The sequence below is a fragment of the Oncorhynchus mykiss genome, chromosome 23, assembly GCF_013265735.2.
Source record: "Oncorhynchus mykiss isolate Arlee chromosome 23, USDA_OmykA_1.1, whole genome shotgun sequence".
Lineage (NCBI taxonomy): Eukaryota > Metazoa > Chordata > Actinopteri > Salmoniformes > Salmonidae > Oncorhynchus > Oncorhynchus mykiss.
This window is the reverse complement of record NC_048587.1, coordinates 15,515,706-15,537,923: the sequence shown is the minus strand read 5'-3', so window position 1 is coordinate 15,537,923 and position 22,218 is coordinate 15,515,706. Positions and strand designations below refer to the sequence as shown.

The 22,218-nt window shown below is 42.6% G+C and overlaps 1 protein-coding gene and 1 long non-coding RNA gene across 3 annotated transcripts; both read left to right on the top strand.

Annotated features, from left to right (window-relative positions):
- Positions 1-1,859: 1,859 nt before the first annotated feature.
- Positions 1,860-3,094, top strand: LOC118943902. The gene is made up of 3 exons (XR_005039249.1): positions 1,860-1,972; positions 2,333-2,440; positions 2,587-3,094. It is a non-coding gene; the product is annotated as an uncharacterized LOC118943902 (long non-coding RNA).
- An 8,307-nt stretch (positions 3,095-11,401) lies between these two features.
- pwwp2b (PWWP domain containing 2B) lies at positions 11,402-19,104 on the top strand. Of its 2 annotated transcripts, none has more exons than XM_021580264.2 (3): positions 11,402-12,058; positions 14,384-16,105; positions 17,378-19,104. In XM_021580264.2, exons 1-3 carry the CDS (start codon positions 11,919-11,921, stop codon positions 17,382-17,384), a joined length of 1,869 nt encoding a protein of 622 aa, XP_021435939.2. In that variant the 5' UTR covers positions 11,402-11,918; the 3' UTR covers positions 17,385-19,104. The 2 variants fall into 2 exon arrangements, with proteins under 2 accessions (XP_021435939.2, XP_036815953.1); XM_036960058.1 differs by having other exon boundaries at positions 11,405-12,058; positions 14,384-16,109.
- Positions 19,105-22,218: the final 3,114 nt, after the last annotated feature.

The window sequence follows — 22,218 nt, the reverse complement described above, 5'->3', positions numbered from 1 at the left end:
GTGGATGTGCTGTGGAATCGAATGGATTAATTTATTAATTGGTTGATGCAGATGTCTGAAAATGTTAGAAAGGAATCCAATCACAGAGCTTCCACTGAAATTGGGTTAGTTGAACTTTGTCAGTTTTCCCCCGTTGTCCTTTAAACAAGAACATCACTGCATTGCATCAACAGTCTTCACTGACTTTGACGGTATTTTGGGATATGTCCCTCTCAGGATGCTTGAACTTAATTTCCTTTACTTGAAGAGTGGGTTGTGAGTGTGAAATGATGTTTTTCCCCAGCTTATTCTTCAGTAACCCATCTCCAGCTATTTCTGACATATGTGTTTGTATTTCTCAGGTAAAGTGATTACTCTCAAGGCCCTGAGGTCTGAGGCATTTCCCCGTCACATTTCCGCCTCAAGAGGTTGTGCAGCAGGGCCTCCACTGCATCGGTTAGCGTGCAGAACTCTCTTCCAGGTGAATGGTAACAATAACTGTAGTGTCACCTGATTAAGTTGGACAATGCGACAGTGGTCTGCACCCTTCTGAACACGGCCACCGCCGTCTGTTATTATTGCATAAGAAAATAAGGCTGGCCACCAAAATAGCTCCTTGCCCTGGTTCCACTTCAGCGGTGTGACTCTGTTTCCTTTTTAGACGGCGTGTGCAGCAGGCAGACTTTATGTGCAGCTCTTACACATTCATATTTTTAGCCAGATGAAAACGATCGATAACCCATGTGCTTCTAACAGAGGCACTTTGACATCAACCACTGGCTAGTAGTGCCTATGGCTAATCAGCATGACTAGCCAAGTCACCCCACAGCACAAATCCTACACCTAGAACAAAGGTGCCTTGTATCTTTATATATTTATGTTATTAAAAAAAGAGGTTCAAGGCTCACTGTCTCTGGAAAAGTCATTTCGTCTTGATGGATATTATTTTGTCACTACCAGGGCAATATGCTGGCATTCAGATCATGTCATACCAGATTTCATCATGTTATTTAATGGATGAGAGGACATGCTTACTATAGGCTCATTACAGTTTTGTCCTTTCATCGGGCATTCACACCAACCATTTTACACTGTGAAACGTTTATTTCAGCATTGATGCAAAGGATCCACCTTGGTCAAGAGTTAAAATGAAAAGAGGACAATTGTTGCATAATTGTTTGCATAGGAAGTGACTGAAATGTATTATTTTGCTGCCATAATAGTTTTCATGGAAAGTTCTTAATGTTTTGGTTGCAGACATGCCCCCGGTGGAGAAGCTACAGTTGACAGAGCTTGTGAAGTCCAGTTTGAACCTCTGTGAAGAGGTGGTGTGTGAAGACGAGCAGCAGAGGTTCAGAGAACCTGTCCAAATGGACAGAGCTGAGTTTGGCTATGGTCTCCCTCTTTCACGCCTCCCTAGAGCAGCAGAGGGCTGACACACCCCCTGCCCGTCATTAAAAGGTAAAAGTCAAAAAGGTTAATCGTCTCTTATGGGAGAAATGACAGGCGTCTGGTAACTGCAGATCTAGGGGGAGGACTCAGTAGTTTAGTGTCCTCTCCTGAACTGGTTAACCAGATTGACCACTATGTTCAGTGCAGTGGTCAGTATGGGTTATGAGGAAAGCAATGATGGGTGAAAGCAATATGTTGGATGCCTTCTCTGGGGAATTCAATGCAGTGAAGGAAATGAGACAAGGAGAGGGAGCCATTCTAGACTAATAGGCTATAGAGGTGGAAAATACAGCATGGACAGTGTAAGTATTTTTATGACAGTCTTTGAGGAGAAGGCCTAGCGATAAATTCGCCCAGTCTCTGCAGGGACACGGCCCTTCTGAGAGCAATAAAAAATAAAACATTTTCTTTCGATTCATTTATTTGTCAGAAAGAAAGAGATTACCGGTGGAAATATATTTCCAGAGCTCCCTCCGTTTGACATGCAGTACTGGAAGAGGTCAGAGGGAGAGAAGACTGGCTGCAATGAACAAAGTAGGAAGTAAGTTATTACTGTTTGATTTTACAGATCCCAAGCAGAAGTATCTCACATCAGTATACCTCCTTTGACTCCCTACTGCTTTTGTGGCCTTTCAAATCATGTGAATTACTTACAGCAGTTGAGGCTGGTGGAAGGAGGTATAGGATGGGCTCATTGTATTGGCTGGAATGGTGTAAATGGAACAGAGTCAAACAAGTGGTTTCCATATGTTTGATACCGTTCCATTTATTCCATTCCAGTCATTACAATGAGCCCGTCCTCCTACAGTTCTTCCTACCAGCCTCCACTGACATACCGTATATAGTTGCCTGCCAACTATGTAATACTACGGGTGCGAGATAACTTTCACTCTCCTTGCAGTTTCAGAAAGCAGGGGTGTATTGTGTCAAATTGGTGTTCGATGAAATCCCAGAACGGGAGGGATCAATATTATGTGCCGCAAAAAGCCAATGACAATGGCAATAAGGGGTAGGTAAAGAAATGCAGAAAGATCTAAGAGCAGCTTATCCACAACCATAACCTAAACAAGATTAAACTGACCTTAGATCAGTGTTTATAGGGTACTTGAATCCTCACTGTGCTTTGTATGGCCCCTGCCTTTCTTTGTCCCTTAGAGACCAAGAGCTCCTCAAGAAATGACGTACTCATGCTAGGACCATGCAGGAGAGGAACATCTTAGAGCACAAGCAAGAAATGTGTGAGAGACATATGAGAGGGGAGGTATGCCTGTTGTGTATGTCTACTTTCACTACATTATAATTTTGTAATCCACTATTTTTTTCACATACCTGAAGTGCACTTCTCAACCAGAAGAGGGCAACATAACACCAGCCTGAGGAAAGGGTTTCACAGTCATTGGAAAGAGAAAATTAGAATTAGAAGAATGCTTTCAGTTCTGTTCTTGTTCTAAGGAAACTGTCTGAGAGAAGTGGACAGAAAGAGACTGACTTAAGTCCTTGTTTCCATTCTGGGTGAGCAGACGTTGAAAAAGATGGCTGTGCAGACACTAAGCTGAAGCTCTCCAGGTTGGAGATAGTGACATGCCTAGCTAGCGATGGAACACTGTGCCTCCAGTATGCAGTCAGTCATCCTGCAGTCAGATGTCGCCAGGGAGGCACACCCCCCCCCCCCCCCCACACACACATAGCAGGTAAACACACCATTCCACAAAACACTAGCACACACACAGTCAGAAACATACAAACACAGCAGCAGACTAATATAATAGCAAGTGTAACATCATGATGCATGATGAACATTAGGTCCCACTCCACTCCCCCCCCCACGAATCACAACGTACCAGAACCAGGGTATTGTGATGCCCTGTCACTCAACAGAACCAGGGTATAGTGATGCCCTGTCACTCAAAGCAACCCATTGCTGAATATACATACAGTGCTTTGCGAAAGTATTCGGCCCCCTTGAACTTTGCAACCTTTTGCCACATTTCAGGCTTCAAACATAAAGATATAAAACTGTATTTTTTTGTGAAGAATCAACAACAAGTGGGACACAATCATGAAGTGGAACGACATTTATTGGATATTTCAAACTTTTTTAACAAATCAAAAACTGAAAAATTGGGCGTGCAAAATTATTCAGCCCCTTTACTTTCAGTGCAGCAAACTCTCTCCAGAAGTTCAGTGAGGATCTCTGAATTATCCAATGTTGACCTAAATGACTAATGATGATAAATACAATCCACCTGTGTGTAATCAAGTCTCCGTATAAATGCACCTGCACTGTGATAGTCTCAGAGGTCCGTTAAAAGCACAGAGAGCATCATGAAGAACAAGGAACACACCAGGCATTTCCGAGATACTGTTGTGAAGAAGTTTAAAGCCGGATTTGGATACAAAAAGATTTCCCAAGCTTTAAACATCCCAAGGAGCAATGTGCAAGCGATAATATTGAAATGGAAGGAGTATCAGACCACTGCAAATCTACCAAGACCTGGCCGTCCCTCTAAACTTTCAGCTCATACAAGGAGAAGACTGATCAGAGATGCAGCCAAGAGGCCCATGATCACTCTGGATGAACTGCAGAGATCTACAGCTGAGGTGGGAGACTCTGTCCATAGGACAACAATCAGTCGTATATTGCACAAATCTGGCCTTTATGGAAGAGTGGCAAGAAGAAAGCCAATTCTTAAAGATATCCATAAAAAGTGTCGTTTAAAGTTTGCCACAAGCCACCTGGGAGACACACCAAACATGTGGAAGAAGGTGCTCTGGTCAGATGAAACCAAAATTGAACTTTTTGACAACAATGCAAAACGTTATGTTTGGCGTAAAAGCAACACAGCTCATCACCCTGAACACACCATACCCACTGTCAAACATGGTGGTGGCAGCATCATGGTGTTGGCAGCATCATGGTTTGGGCCTGCTTTTCTTCAGCAGGGACAGGGAAGATGGTTAAAATTGAGTCTGCAAAAGACCTGAGACTGGGACGGAGATTTGTCTTCCAACAAGACAATGATCCAAAACATAAAGCAAAATCTACAATGGAATGGTTCAAAAATAAACATATCCAGGTGTTAGAAGTCCAGACCTGAATCTAATCGAGAATCTGTGGAAAGAACTGAAAACTGCTGTTCACAAATGCTCTCCATCCAACCTCGCTGAGCTCGAGCTGTTTCGCAAGGAGGAATGGGAAACAATTTCAGTCACTCGATGTGCACAACTGATAGAGACATACCCCAAGCGACTTACAGCTGTAATCGCAGCAAAAGGTGGCGCTACAAAGTATTAACTTAAGGGGGCTGAATAATTTTGCACGCCCAATTTTTCAGTTTTTGATTTGTTAAAAAAGTTTGAAATATCCAATAAATGTAGTTCCACTTCATGATTGTGTCCCACTTGTTGTTGATTCTTCACAAAAAAATAAGTTTTATATCTTTATGTTTGAAGCCTGAAATGTGGCAAAAGGTCGCAAAGTTCAAGGGGGCCGAATACTTTCGCAAGTTACTGTATTTTTATACATAGATTTGTATTATTTTTCAAGCATAGGTTTAAAGCACAGCAATTCATTATAAAGGTGGTGGAAACAGCATTTAAATACATGATTTACAAAGTCCAAAACATAATTCCAGAGTGTTATTATTCTAGTACAAGACCAAAATAATATGTATGTAGTTTGCGAACAATTCCCCACATTTTCCCCAGCATTCACTGGTTGTTTCTGGTCTTATGTTCACCATTTTGTCTGGAGTTAGAAAGTACCTACTAATAATTTCCTATAGATATCCTCTCCATGTGGTTGAGTGTGTAATGGTATGAGCATTCCTACAGACTGCCTCCCGAGTTTCCTTTTCAATGTTCTCCCCAAGTTCAGATTCCCACTTGCACCTAGTTTGCAGAGTATTGTTCTGTGTCATGGCGGCAATAGATTGGAATAGATGTGTTATTTGTTTTACTATTTGTTGCACTTTTCTGAGTATTGATTAGGTGTGTTTCTATGGGAGAGGGCTCACTCTTCATTTTGACCCAGTTCGGGTGTTTCAGTAAATTGTCTCTTAGCTGTAAATAGCTAAATAAATCCGACTTTGGCAAATGGAAGTTTGAACTTAGTTCACCAATTTTTTTATTTTTATTTCACCTTTATTTAACCAGGTAGGCAAGTTGAGAAAAAGTTATCATTTACAGTTGCGACCTGCCCAAGATAAAGCAAAGCAGTTCGACACATACAACAACACAGAGTTACACATGGAGTAAAACAAACATACAGTCAATAATACAGTAGAAAAATAAGTCTATATACAATGTGAGCAAATGAGGTGAGATAAGGAAGGTAAAGGCAAAAAAAAGGCCATGGTGGCGAAGTAAATACAATATAGCAAGTAAAACACTGGAATGGTAGATTTGCAATGGAAGAATGTGCAAAGTAGAGATAGAAATAATGGGGTGCAAAGGAGCAAAATAAATAAATACATTAGGGAGAGAGGTAGTTGTTTGGGCTAAATTATAGATGGGCTATGTACAGGTGCAGTAATCTGTGAGCTGCTCTGACAGCTGGTGCTTAAAGCTAGTGAGGGAGATTCCAGTTTCAGAGATTTTTGTAGTTCGTTCCAGTCATTGGCAGCAGAGAACTGGAAGGAGAGGCGGCCAAAGGAAGAATTGGTTTTGGGGGTGACCAGAGAGATATACCTGCTGGAGCGCATGCTACAGGTGGGTGCTGCTATGGTGACCAGCGAGCTGAGATAAGGGGGGACTTTACCTAGCAGGGTCTTGTAGATGACCCGGAGCCAGTGGGTTTGGCGACGAGTATGAAGCGAGGGCCAGCCAACGAGAGTGTACAGGTCGCAGTGGTGGGTAGTGTATGGGGCTTTGGTGACAAAATGGATGGCACTTGAATAGACTGCATCCAATTGATTGAGTAGGGTATTGGAGGCTATTTTGTAAATGACATCGCCGAAGTCGATGATCGGTAGGATGGTCAGTTTTACAAGGGTATGTTTGGCAGCATGAGTGAAGGATGCTTTGTGAAATAGGAAGCCAATTCTAGATTTAACTTTGGATTAGAGATGGTTGATGTGAGTCTGGAAGGAGAGTTTACAGTCTTACAGTCTAATCTAAATGATTTAAACATAGCTGTATATCTAATATCTAACCTCTTCAGCAATGTGCCAGGATAGTAGTCACTGAATGTCCTGTCATCTATCCTTAACTTACTATAAACTCACAGTTTCGGTTATATAAAGAAAATACCAGCTTTCTATAGAAATTAATCTATTTTCATGTTACATGTACCGATGTCTCTATGTAGAGGATCCAGAGATAGAGATTGTTCCTGTACACATGGAAGCCTGGTATGATGTAACTAACAGGTCTACTCGATAGTTACACTGTTGCAATAACCCACTGGGCACACACTGGTTGATTCAACATCGTTTCCACAGCGTTTCAACAAAATTACGTTGAACCTACGTGGAATAGACATTCCATTGACTTCTGTGCCCAGTGGGCAGCTACTAACAGTAGCCACCAACATAACCAATGGCAGATAATTCAAAGATGTTCAGCGACATCTAGTGGAAAGAGAGTGCTTGTACAGCCATCTCTTTTGTTCATAGCATATATTTTGTCCCCTCTGTGAAATACTTTTGTTCAGCTGATTGTTTCAATGAATTAAACCCCAGTATTTTACATGCTAAGAGTACACCCCAGTATTTTACATGCTAAGATGATAATGACAACCACATATAGTGGTACATAACTATGGTAATCTTTAGTTTGTGGATTGGTAGTTCATTTGACCCTTGACCATTGTGACCTCAGGGTGGCCTGAGACAGGGAGTTGGAGCAGCGTATCAGGAGCCATGTTCAGATGATGAAGGAGGCCCAGGGGCACTGGCCAAAAGGAGATTAAAGCTGCAAGACAAGATATGGAGGAAGTATGTTACTTTTCTACTGTAGGTCACACTTTATTTGGATAGTCCGGATTTTCCATCTGTAGATCCTCTTACAGATGGTTAATCAACAAGTCAATCATTTTCAGTGCTCAATGACAAAGAAGGCCCAGGAATTGAATGCATATGTGGGTTTTTCTTTCATTGTGTGTTTTTTTATTTTTTTGCTTCTGTTTCAGGCCAAGAAGTTGCAGTCAGAACTCGCTGAGAGACATCGAGTATCGATTCATCGTGTTTACTGGGGATAACTCTGCTATGACAGGTGAAAGTATTTTTGAGTTTGTAGCCCTACTGCCATTTTGAATTGTTGCAATATTAAAATAATTGACATTGCATGTAAAAATAGAAGTGCAGGAGAGGGTAGTATGGAATTATAGCACTCTACAAACACAGTTTCCTCATTCACAATGGTATCCAATACCCATTCATCAATAAACATTTCATATTCTTACTTGACCACCATGAAGTGTTCTTAATTTACCCACAGTATGATGCTATACCCTGCTACTCTATGTCTCTCATACATACACACACATGTGGGCCCCTTGAGCTCACTAGGACTGTATGCTCCTGATCTCCGTGGCCGACGTAAGACATTCAAGCGTGTTAACCTTCGCAGGGCTGCCGGCCCAGACGGCATCCCAAGCCGCATCTTCAGAGCATTTGCAGACCAGCTGGCTGGAGTGTTTACGGACATATTCAATCAACGACACAACAGTGCTAGACCTGATTACCAACAACGACGAGACGGCCTACAGGGAGTAGGTGAGAGCCCTGGCGGAGCGGTGCTAGGAAAATAAACTCTCCCTCAAAGTCAACAAAACTAAGGAGCTGATTATGGACAACAGGAGACAGCAGAGAGGGCACGCCCCCATCCACATCGACGGGTCCTTGTAGATGGTCAAAAGCTTCAACTTCCTCGGCATGCACATCACTGAGGACCTGAAATGGACCCTCGACACTGACACAGTTGTGAAGAAGGCGCAACAGCGCATTTTTAGCCTCTGGAGGCTGAAGAAATATGGCTTGGCCCCTAAGACCCTCAAAAACTTCAACAGATGCACCATTGAGAGCATTCTGTCGCTCTGTATCACCACCTGGTATGGCAACTGCACTGCCCACAACCGCAAGGCTTTCCAGAGGGTGGTGCAGTTAGCCCAATGCATCGCCAACACATCACCGGGGGCACACTGCCTGCCCTCCAGGATATCTACAGCACCCGGAGTCACAGGAAGGCCAAGAAGATCATCAAGGACCTCAGCCAACCGAGCCACGGCCTGTTCAACCTGCTACCATTTAGCACAGTGTTTTCCAACTCCAGTCTTCGAGTAAAAACAACATACTATGGGGAGTCGCACTCTTGCGACTTCGGTTGAAGGATCTACAATTACGCCTGACAAGAAATTAATGTGCAGCCAAGGGCCTCCACTTCCACAGGTGATATGTGTGAGGCTTGGATTCATTTCTTAAATTATTCCACTGTTCACTTCAGTGTGAACGATTCAAACTATTAAAACAAACAATTTGAAAACGAGACTGGCTTACATTGTGCCAAATAAACTGTCCCATAGTGGTAGAGCATGCTCACCCCCTGGACGATGCATACTCAACCCCTAAAGGTTGTACTTGTTTCTAATCACAAACAATTTGTTATTCTTCAATTTGCTGGTGCAATGAGTAAGATGGCTAAGTAAACTAACAGACAACGATGGCTAAACTGGATTCAGGGTCGAGATCATGCCCCCAGTCATGCAGTTTCTCTGTAATATAGGATCTATGTGTAGTTTGTCTGGCTTGGAGCACACTCAGGTGGCCCTCGCTCGAACCAGTCAGTGTGCGCATTGCCACGTACTGTGTACAAACTCCCTGGAAAGATGTCTAGCATTCTTGAGGAAGCTTGGAATTACCGATGGCGACTTTCAGTGCCCAACCTCACTAATGCTCATGGCTGTGAATGGAATCAAGTCCCCGCAGCAATGTTCCAACATCTAGTGGAAAGCCTTCCCAGAAGAGTGGAGACTGTTAAAGCAGCCTAGCTTGCTGTGCTCGTTGGAAATATGAGATCAACAAAAATAATCTTATTGCAAAACCCATAGCCTATTGATTCAATTATGGTGGCTTCATGGAAATAACCACAAAATAGGAATGTATTTTAGACAAATTGAATTTGTCAAGTTGTTAGATGTTTTGACATTGGTAGAATATGACTGAAAACGGCTTGTAATCTTATGGGTGCACAATTTAACAACTGAATTTATATAAATTTGAATATATTTTAACCACCAATTTGCTTCTGTGACATTACCAGGGCTTATCTACTGCTGGTGCTTATCTAGTCATTGTGTGCGTGTTAGTTACAGTATGTAACTAGATAGCGTTAGCGAACTATTTTTCTCTAGCAGTTAACGTTAGCTACTCTGGGTAAAGTTACCTGCAGTCAGATGCTAAATTACCTAGCTAGTAAACAAGGCAGGAACGCATAGCTAGCTGGTTTGCTAACTACACTACATGACCAAAAGTATGTGTTCGTTGAACATCTCGAAATCATGGGCAGTAATATGGAATTGGTCTTCCCTTTGCTGAGCGGTCAGGCTGATCTTCGGCTAAATTTAAACCAGATCATGGGTAGTGGGTTCGATTCCCGCAACCATCCATATGTAAAATGTATGCAGCCATGACTAAATCGCTTTTAGTCTGCTAAATGACTTTACTTACTTTTTTTTAAAGAAGCTAAATGGCATATATTATGCACTCCCCATTGAGTAGTAGACTGTATGTATCAAGGTGACATCTAGATGGTTATCAATATTAGTTATTTATTGTGTATGCAGCTAACCTACCTGAAATAAAATCACGTGTCAGGAAAACAATTGCCACGTAACTATTGCCGGCGACACTACCATGATTTTTTTTTCTTTAATTAGTAGGAAGGAGGCACTTCATGTCAGCAGGCACAACACCAGTCGACGGCTTATCGACTCGTTGTGCAGCCGAAACAGCCACGCAAAACGGTCTTGAGTGGCAACAATCTGCCTAATTAGCTGATTCGCTTTCCATACACCCACTGCTTTCGACACACTCAGTCGTCCATTTTCGGTCACCATATTGGGCTGCAGCTACCCATACCTGGTTAAGAGTGTTGGGCCAGTGACCTAAAGGTCGCTGATTCGAATCCCCGAACCGACTAAGTGAAAAATCTGTCGATCTGCTCTAAGCAAGGCATTTAAACCTAATTTCTGTAAATTGCTCTGGATGAGAGTGTCAGCTAAATTACCAAAAAATGTCAATCTTGCTCAGTCTACCTTTTAAATTGAAGTCAATCTCAAATGACTTGCGAGATACAGACACCCCATTAGAAGAAAAAACTTGAAAACCAAACCCCATTACATTTTTGCCCAAAATTGTGAGGTAAAAAAACTTAAACTGAACATAATTCATTATGTTTTATTTATTTGTTGTTCGTTTTGGAGTCAAAGATACGTTTCAGTATAGCTTTAAAGCTTTTCAAACGGGGTTGTGTATTTATATGTCAGTTTACTAAATAGTTTTTTCATTATTAGTTTTTGTTTCAGTTTTAATTTATTATAATAATCTTGGTCCATACTGTCTATACACAGAATATTTCCCGGACTCTGACATTGCTAGTTCTGATATTGCTCGTTCTTCTTATTTTGTTGTTTTTAACTTATTCTAATACAATATTTGTGTATTAGAATTGTACTGTTTGGCACTACTGGAGCTTGAAACATAAGCATTTCGCTGCACCTGCTTTAACATCTGCTAATATGTATACGTGACAAATTTAATTTGACACGACATTATATAGTATTTATAAAGTGCTTGTGTCCCAAAGAAAACAAACTCATTCTTCAAGTCAATATAGTGCCATATATAGCTTAATAGGTCACTGTATTTCAGGTGCCTGCATCTATAAATAAGCTATACAGTGACTGATCATGTATACGCTTTAGCCTAAATGACCTATTTCTTGGATACAGAGTACAGACAGACAGTAAAGATGGGGGTGGGGTGATGCATGTAAACCAGCAAAGTTAAAGAGGGTAGCCTATATTTAATTGTGAATGGCACGATACAAATGTCCTTGAAGAGAAGATAATAGAAAAGATACAAATAAATACGAAAAAAATCATGCATTCGTCATTCCAAGAAAGGTGGATGTATTGTCTGCAAACCAGCAGAGCAGACATGGCTTTTAGCTAGAGTATAGCTAATGATGAAATAGCTATATTTTCTGAAGGGTGGCTACATTAGAGTTAATAAACTGAAAGCCAAATTGTATTATTTCAAGCAAGACAGAGAGGCAATGTAAAAAGGTTTCTCTCCTCTGTTCTTCTTGTGTGATGTCATCAGTGGCAGAACTGTTGTAATTGACTATGTGGGGGTTGATCATTTCGTGCCCTGGTGTAGCCTCCCGTGCTCGAAAGTAGAAGGGGAGTTGCATCTTTAACCGAGGCGATCGTGGCTCCCGCGGCCGCGATCGAGTCCTGCCAAGCCGGACATCTCACGCCGGAAAATATGGAGGCTGTGGCCGACGAGCTGCGGGCCGGCTCTCAGATTCCTGTTACTATCGATCAAATAGTTAACGATACACTAGTGGTTACGCTAACCTATCAAGAAAGGAGCTACATGGGGATATTACTCGATTGCAACAAAAAGTAAGTTATTTTTTTCGAATAATTTGATACATTTATCACAAAGTAATTATCTAGCTAACGTTAGCTGGCTAAACTAGCTAGGTAGCTACATGGGCCTTCATACAAAAGACTCCAAGGCGATTTAGCTAGCTAGTTAGCCAGCTAACGTTAACTATTTGTTTTGCTCACTTTTACAGCCAACATGTATTAATAGCATATAAACACGTGTATCATTACTATGAAACTTGGATAAAGTACATTTAAAAAAAAAAATGAAAGTAACATGCGATGGGCATTTAAAGAAAAATTATGCCTACGTGGGTACCACAGACAGGGGTTAGTTATACATATATTTGTGGGTACCTTCATACCTCATTGTTAGCTTAGCTATCAATCCAGTTTACTGTTGTCTAGATTTAGACTGGCTACAATGTATCCAACTATGACAGGCCTTGCTGAAACACCCTTTCTCATATTACACTTTTGTATATGCATTCTTATAATTCATCGATCTACCTACATAGCTAGGCCTGTGTAAGGTGATGGGCATAAACACCATTAATATTTTAGGCGACTTCTGGTGCTTTTACTGTAGGCCTAGGTTGAAACTCACAGTCATAGAATTCTACCCTTTATAATGATACAATTAAGTATATATTTTTGTTATAAATTATTGACCTGAAACAAAAAATAAGAGATTATACAGCTGTTTAAAGATGGCACTCGTTGAGTTACCAAGGAGGTTACAGACACCAGTAAAACTAGGCTATAGGCCTACTTTGTGCTTGACAAAGGGTGAACTAGAGTAGACAATGTTGGCTAGAAATCACATTTAGGCCTATGTATAGGGTGTTAACAATGGGTAGCCTAAGGTATAACATTTTCTTTGAATGATTGGTATTAATATGGGGCATGCAGTGTGTCACACCAGGACTCTAGTCACATGTTCTGGCCTTGTGTTGCACTAGTACAGTGCAGTGAGTGCACCTTTTATATTTTACTGTGTTTATTTGTTTTTACTCTTAATGGCTTTTCCTGTCAGTAGGCCTACATGTTCATGTGATCGATCACTCCAAATGCCCTGAGATTCACCTTCCCCTGTGGCTTAAACAAAGAACAGTGGTTTGGCATACAGGCCTATTTTGCCTTGTCGTGTCAAAATGCGAGTTCTTCCGTTTTAGGTTCATAAAAATGCATTTCCCGTCATTGTGTCTCTAGTTTCCATGTCGTCAACTTTTTTTTAGCAGGATCACTTTATTTGGTTATGATGTATACAAGATTAAATGGCAAGTGTTTGAGTCATGGCCGGTTAACCGCTATGACCTTGTACACAGCCTAGGCCAGGACTGTACCTCCTGTTTAAACCTTCGCGACGGCTGAGATTTTGTTTCTCAATAAGGGCCTTTTTAAAGGTCTTCCCCCAAACCACAGGAAACGGGCCTCGCCGAGCCGCTTTATTGAAAGGTGCCAATAGCTGCTCATGGGGAAACGCCTTTCGGGCTTCCTAAATGTGCTTTAATTAATATTCTCATAACATACAAGCTCCCAGCAGACACTGATATGGAAACAAGTGAATCCCCTGTCTCTCTTGGTCCCGAGTGATTCATGGGATTGTTTTTGTTCAGTCAGATGGAGTGGAGGGGGGCTCCTGGGTTTCCTGTAGTCTCTTTGTCTGCTGTCTCTGACAGCAGAGCACAGCCATGTTGCTACTGTCAGCTACCTTTCAAAGGGTTCCTTCGAGAATCCTGGCTTGGATGTGTTACATTTGCAGGTCCACTGGAATGGAAAGGAACATGTGAATTTACAGAAAAAAACACACTCCAGCTCTTTCAGTTTGTAGCACACGGCTGGAGGGCAGGCTATAGGATAGCTAGACAACAACCTGCTTGCTTTCTGTCTCCCAACCCCCAATCCAGTAGAAAGTGCAATGTTCTAACAAAGGAAAATCTTTTTTGATGTTGCCTTTTTTATAGTATTGAAGTAATTGGGATATGAACTACACTGATTAGGAAAATGGAAGTGGGTTTTGTAAATTAGCTTGTTCACAGCATTAACATCTGTTGTAAGTAGCAATTAGCATCTGTTGTCTGATTTGTGTCTTCTATACAAACTGAAGTGTTGCAACCATAAGGGCTTTCATAAGTGCTCCGACAGGGTCAAAGGAGTGCATCTGTTGTTTTGTTGAGTTAATGGTCTTGAACAGGAACTCAGTGAGGAGTTGACATTCCTGCTTTATTTCACAATGTGAATGTTGATTGCAAACAGTTTGACTTTATCACGATTGGATGCAAACACTCAGAAGCTACAAAACATACTAAAGTATTTATTTTCACTGTTTTCTTATAGGACTGGGCTTTTCTGCCTACCAGATGTCACAACAAAGCCAGTGAAATGCCCTGCATTCAAACCTGGTTGTGAAATCCCTGAAGTCCTGACAGAGGAGCCAGTTACTAAACTTCCCAGCCAGTCTTCACATCATAGACCAAAGGATGAAAACACGCTCCCTGAGAATGATCCACCAGGTGCTCATCTCCCTGCCCCTCTGCCCACACCAGTGCCTGCCGGGCAGGCTCCATACCCTCCTTATTTTGAAGGTGCTCCCTTCCCTCCACCCATATGGGTCCGCCACAGCTATGGTCAATGGGTACCCCAGCCACCACCACGAACAATCAAGAGGAAGAAGAGGCGGACCCGAGAGCCCGGGCAGATGACCATGAGCACCATCAGGCTCCGCCCCCGGCAGGTGTTGTGCGAGAAGTGTAAGAACACGCTGAACAGTGACGAAGACAGTAAAGACGGGATGCCCACCACCAAGACGTCTAGGAAAGAGAACGCGCTATACAGCGACGAGGTGTCCGTCAAGTTGGCCAGGAAAGAGGACGCAGACGCCACCAAGGATAGCAACAAGAGACGGGAGAATGGCCCCACTGGCTACGACGGAAAGCGGCTCCGGAAAGACAAAAGGGATGACGATCCAAAGTTCCCTGCAGTAGACATCATTCCCCACAGCCCAGTCATCAAGATTTCGTACAGCACTCCGCAAGCCAAGGTTGAGGTCATGAAGATCCCAGCTCGGGTCCACGGCTCCGTCAAGCCTTTCTGCCCCAAGCAGCTGATGCAGAACGGCCTGAGAGACCACCAGGGCAAAGTGCCTGAGCCCACCACCCTAACCCAGACTCAGGAGCAGCGCCACATCTTGGACGCCACCAGGACGGGCCTGACCGTGTCCATTCCCAAACTCAAGCTCCCCAGGCCCCTAACGGCCGGCCTGGACCTCCCCTCCCCAAAGATCCGCGTGACGACCCTGGGGGACGGAGAGGACAGCCTGACAGTGTACGAGGCGGAGCTGGTAGAGGGGTCGAGGAAGAAAGGCCCCAGGGTGCCGGTCCCTGGTCCCCTGCCCCACTCGGAGGACTCTGAGGAGAAGACTCCCATGGAGCTGTGGTCGGGGAGCTCTGGAGAGGAGGCCGACCGAGGCCACAGTGACCTCACGCTGCTCATCAACTTCCGCAAGAGGAAGGCGGACTCCTCCAGCCTGTCTGTGTGCAGCACCGATAGCCTGGACGAATCAAAATCCTTCACCTCAGACGGCACGCCCCCAGAGCTGTGCGACCTGGCTCCCGGAGAGCACATCTCCTCCGTGTCTTCCTCGTCGCTCTCGCGAGACGACAGCAAGACCGTGCCGCCACTCACCGTGCGCCTGCACACGCGCAGCATGACCAAGTGTGTGACGGAGGAGGGCCATGCGGTGGCCGTGGGAGACGTGGTGTGGGGGAAGATCCATGGGTTCCCCTGGTGGCCAGCGAGGGTGCTCAGCATCAGCGGCAGCCGCAAAGAGGAGTCCGTTAACTGCGAAGCCCAGTGGCCAGAGGCTAAGGTGGCCTGGTTTGGCTCACCCACTACCTCCCAGCTCTCCGTTGCCAAACTCTCTCCCTTCCGGGAGTTTTTCAGGTCGCGGTTCAACCGCAAGAAGAAAGGGATGTACCGACGAGCCATTGTGGAAGCTGCCAAGGCCGTGGGCCACATGAGCCCTGAGATCACCTCTCTACTCACCTCTCACTGCGAAACGTAGGTGAGTCCACAACACTCAGACAATTTGAGTTTGATCACTAAATACACAGTAGTCCGGTACCTTGGATTAATGCTACATGCTGGACAATGGTTTGGGCTCTGAGCTCATTCAAATCTTCACTCAGAATACATCCTCTCTTTTTAATGCCTAAACTAAGTTGTTGCTCACCTCATTTTGGTTGACTGAACCCAGTAACTTATGATTTGGTCTCAGTCTGCCTAACAATAGTTGTCATAAAACATTAGGCCTGATCATATAGATCGAAAGCACAAGCCCTTGTTCCCTTGGTATTCTTTTGTTGATAGGTGTGTGGAATCAGATCCCATGTAGCCAAGCACCAGGCCGTTCACCTACACCTAGGTTAAATATTGTCTTAGGGTGATATGACACTGCCAGACAGCTCCCAGGGCCACTGTTTGCCGTGGTGAAGGTACACCTGTACCTGTATGTTCATAATGCACACCAGACTCTTTTTGAAAATGCCATTCTTTCCGTAACTCATAAATATTTTTGCCACGTCAGCTGTCCAGAGATCTGGCTGTAAAGTGTCTGGAATACATTGTTCATTACTTGAGCAGTGGTGTAAAGTACTTAAGTAAAAATACTTTTAAGTACTACTTAAGTTGTTTTTTGGGGGTATGTGTACTTTACTTTACTATTAATATTTTTGACTATTCTACTACATTCCAAAAGAAAATAATGTACTTTTTACTCCTTACATTTTCGACTCGTTACATTTTGAATGCTTAGCAGGACACTGGCTCTGTTCTGGCGAACTCACTACACACAACAGCTTCATTTGTAAATTATGTCTGTGAGTGTTGGAGCGTGCCCCTGGCTATCAAAAATCAAATTTAAAAAAACAAGAAAATCGAGACTGGTTTGCTTAATATATACGGATATGATTTATACTTTTACTTTTGATACTTGAGTAAATGTATTTGTTATTAAATGTACTTAAGTAGTATTTTACTTGGTGGCTTTTACTTGAGTGATTTTCTTTTAAGGTATCTTTTACTTTTACTCAAGTATGAAAATTGGGTACTTTTTCCACCACTGCTCAAGAGTGACTTCTGAAACGGTTCAGTTAGAAATGTTGCATATCTTGAATGGTCAAGTGAGAATCCATCTTTTCTGTAAACATGCATAACTGTTCCAGTGCAAAGTCTAGGCCTGTAGTTAGAATGTCCCTCCATTGGAAACCATACTGCCATTATTTGCCTAACCATTATTTGCTCTCTCTCCCATCTGTCTCTCTCTCTCTGTAGAGTCTGAAGACTGAAGAATAGTCTCCTTTCAAAGGCTTCACGGAAATCTGACTCCCCAGGAGAGAAAGGAAGCGTGTGCAGTTGCTAGGGTCACTATTTATACAGCGCCCCCCGCCCTCCCCTCCCACATGGCTGGAGGAAAATGGCCACCCAGGTGGAGTGTTGTTGACTGGATAAGGGAGCAAGAAATGCCAGTTTGAGGCATCTCATGGACTACAAGGAACAATTCTTCAATAATTGTTTATTTTTAACCATATCAGTAGAATCTGAATAGCAACACACTACAAATCAGAATGTATTTATTATCTGTAACCATTTATTATCCATAACGATTTAAGTTTACCTTTCTACAATTCCTTAAGATCTCCATTACTGCTGCTTTTGTGAACGTCCTCTCGACCGATTGGTCGTGAAGTGGTTCAACGACAACCAGTCAGAGGGCCTCGTCAGGTCTGTTCAGTCCCAGTGCCATCCTCATTGGAAGCCCACCCACTTTCTTCCCGAACAGACCAGGAAATGTATATCTGCATTTCTGGTGAAAAGTCGTACACTAAGTTCTTTACTTTCCAAATATGAGAATGTGAAACTGTTCCATCTAGAGATAGTACTGTAGTTTATTCTATTATACAGTGATTCATCCTTGTAGCCTTCTTCAGCATTGCTAGTTGGATATGTCGACGTAATGTTATTTATACTTTTTTTCAAATTTGTCTCTTCCATTTTTGGTTTGATTACCTTTTAGAAGTGTGGTATGTATTGGTCGTTGTTGAGAGATCCCCAAAGTTAATTTCTACTCACTTTCATTATTTAATGTGTCATGTAAAGAAGAAGCACTTTATCTGTACCTTGGTGGCCTGCTGTAAGCTCATTGTCCTTTCACTAACTGGAGTTACAGCACTGCCAGGCAGCGGGAGTTCATATCACGGTTGACTATCCATGGCCTTGGAGAATAGTTTTTTTTTTTATTTAAGTTTTGGGACACCAGAGATTGAACCTTTTCAGGGGTGGTTGTGTACACTGTATTCTTGCATTTATGTCTCGGGTGTGTATTTGTACATTCTTTCAACTCGCCCCAGCTCCATCAAATGTTTCCACTGGAGAAAATGATCAAATGTCAAACCCTATCCATCAATTAAAGCTTTATATTCACCTGAAAATGCTGTAAGAATACTGTGAATTCAACTCTTTGAGTGTGCTGGTGAAGGGGGGGGGGGTGGCTACTCTGTATGCTCAATACTGGTTGCAGATTGCAGTCCGGAGAGGGAGAGACTGCAGGATCAACCTTTATTGACCTTGGAGTTGAAAGCATCACTGTTGGAAAGTAGGGGGAAGGGAGGGACCGCAGGAACCATGGGTTGTTCAGTAGGCACTAAAAAGAAAACGGGCAAGGACTACCTGGACTTGTCCAATAGAAATCCCTTATTTTAGTTTTCTGTTGCAAGCCCTAATGAACACTACCCAGAGCTCCTGTCACATTTGTGTTCCGTTTTTGAGTCCCTTTGGTTTTGATTGACTCTTTAGGAAGAATGGGGAAGGAGAGTGCCTAGCTCCCCCTTTCACCTGGTTTATGATTAAGATGGAAGCAGATGTCAGGAAATTCCTGTATTTGATGAGCTACATGGCTGTCTGCTGTTGCCCACATTGGTCAATGTTATTGGCTATTTTCAGTTTTTTTTTGATTTTTTTTTTTTACATGTACATAAAATAAAATATACAGGCAATATGTGCGCTGGCTGGTTTGTGTATATTTCAATGTACTTCTATTAATTTTGACTAACTTGATGTAGTTTAGCTCTCACCTGTGTGTCAGCACCACTACTGTGATACAAGTCTGGTCCAGCCAGGTTTACCTTTATGTAACTTTATGCAACCATTCACCTCCTCGCTTAACTCAGTTAAGTGAAGCATTGTCTGTTACCTAGTGTAACTCAACTACTCGTCCTCCACCAGCCACACTGGTCATATGATAGCCATACTCTCCTCATTATCACAGTGATTTGCTACCAGCTGACTTTGTAAATGGTGGAACTGTTCAACTCTCTTGCTTTTTCACGATTTTCAGTAGAAAACTGCTAATCGAATTGAAATCTGAACTCTCATCCACCCTAAAAAAAAAAAAAAGTCAAACTTCTACCTCGCTGCCCCCAATTTAAGTTGATATTAGCGTGCTGCTGTGTTGCTCTACTCTCCCCAGCCTCCTGGATGGCTCTCATTCATTTGAAGTCATGTCAGTGTTGATTTATTTGACCCCTGCCTGCTGTTTCGTTGGGCTGTCATGAGCCGCCAGAACAGCTTCAATGCGCCTTGGCATAGATTCTACATGTGTCTAGAACACTATTGGAGGGATGCGACACCATTCTTCCATGAGAAAGTCCATCATTTGGTGTTTTGTTGTTGGTGGTGGAAAACACTGAGGCACCACTCCAGATTATCCCAAATGTGTTCAATTGGGTTGAGATCTGGTGACTGAGACAGTCATGGCATATGGTTTACATCGTTTTCATGCTCATCAAACAATTGAACACTCGTGCACTGTGGATAGAAATGATTCATTATAGGTTGAAGGTGATCACTTAAAATGGCTGTGTATTGGTGTTACTTGCCCTCTAAGGGGTTGAGTGGACCTACAGTACCAGTCCACAAAGTTTGGCCACACCTACTCATTCAAGGGTTTTTCTTTATTTTGACTATTTTCTACATTGTAAAAATAATAGTGAAGACATCACAACTATGAAATAACACATGGAATCATGGAGTAACCAAAAAAGTGTTACATCAAAATGTATTTTATATTTGAGATTCTTCAAAGTAACCACCCTTTGCCTTGAAGACAGCTTTGCACCCTCTTGGCATTCTATCAACCAGCTTCATGAGGTAGTCACTTGGAATGCATTTCAATTAACAGGTGTGCCTTGTAAAAAGGTAATTTGTGGAATTTCTTTCCTTAATGCGTTTGAGCCAATCTGTTGTGTTGTGACAAGGTAAGGGTGGTATACAGAAGAAGGCCCTATTTGGTAAAATACTTAGTCCATATTATGGCAAGAACAACTCAAATAAGCAAAGAGAAACAACAGTCCATCATTATTTTAAGACATGAAGGTCAGTCAATCTGGAAAAGTTCAAGAACTTTGAAAGTTGCACATATACAGTGCCTTGCGAAAGTATTCAGCCCCCTTGAACTTTGCGACCTTTTGCCACATTTCAGGCTTCAAACATAAAGATATAAAATTTTATTTTTTTGTGAAGAATCAACAACAAGTGGGACACAATCATGAAGTGGAACAACATTTATTGGATATTTCAAACTTTTTTAACAAATCAAAAACTGAAAAATTGGGCGTGCAAAATTATTCAGCCCCCTTAAGTTAATACTTTGTAGCGCCACCTTTTGCTGCGATTACAGCTGTAAGTCGCTTGGGGTATGTCTCTATCAGTTTTGCACATCGAGAGACTGACATTTTTTCCCATTCCTCCTTGCAAAACAGCTCGAGCTCAGTGAGGTTGGATGGAGAGCATTTGTGAACAGCAGTTTTCATTTCTTTCCACAGATTCTCGATTGGATTCAGGTCTGGACTTTGACTTGGCCATTCTAACACCTGGATATGTTTATTTTTGAACCATTCCATTGTAGATTTTGCTTTATGTTTTGGATCATTGTCTTGTTGGAAGACAAATCTCCGTCCCAGTCTCAGGTCTTTTGCAGACTCCATCAGGTTGTCTTCCAGAATGGTCCTGTATTTGGCTCCATCCGTCTTCCCATCAATTATAACCATCTTCCCTGTCCCTGCTGAAGAAAAGCAGGCCCAAACCATGATGCTGCCACCACCATGTTTGACAGTGGGGATGGTGTGTTCAGCTGTGTTGCTTTTACGCCAAACATAACGTTTTGCATTGTTGCCAAAAAGTTCAATTTTGGTTTCATCTGACCAGAGCACCTTCTTCCACATGTTTGGTGTGTCTCCCAGGTGGCTTGTGGCAAACTTTAAACAACACTTTTTATGGATATCTTTAAGAAATGGCTTTCTTCTTGCCACTCTTCCATAAAGGCCAGATTTGTGCAATATACGACTGATTGTTGTCCTATGGACAGAGTCTCCCACCTCAGCTGTAGATCTCTGCAGTTCATCCAGAGTGATCATGGGCCTCTTGGCTGCATCTCTGATCAGTCTTCTCCTTGTATGAGCTGAAAGTTTAGAGGGACGGCCAGGTCTTGGTAGATTTGCAGTGGTCTGATACTCCTTCCATTTCAATATTATCGCTTGCACAGTGCTCCTTGGGATGTTTAAAGCTTGGGAAATCTTTTTGTATCCAAATCCGGCTTTAAACTTCTTCACAACAGTATCTCGGACCTGCCTGGTGTGTTCCTTGTTCTTCATGATGCTCTCTGCGCTTTTAGCGGACCTCTGAGACTATCACAGTGCAGGTGCATTTATACGGAGACTTGATTACACACAGGTGGATTGTATTTATCATCATTAGTCATTTAGGTCAACATTGGATCATTCAGAGATCCTCACTGAACTTCTGGAGAGAGTTTGCTGCACTGAAAGTAAAGGGGCTGAATAATTTTGCACGCCCAATTTTTCAGTTTTTGATTTGTTAAAAAAGTTTGAAATATCGAATAAATGTCGTTCCACTTCATGATTGTGTCCCACTTGTTGTTGATTCTTCACAAAAAAATACAGTTTTATATCTTTATGTTTGAAGCCTGAAATGTGGCAAAAGGTCGCAAAGTTCAAGGGGGCCGAATACTTTCGCAAGGCACTGTACAAAAGTGCAGTCGCAAAAAACATAATGCGCTATGATGAAACTGGCAGAAGACCAAGAGTTACCTCTGCTGC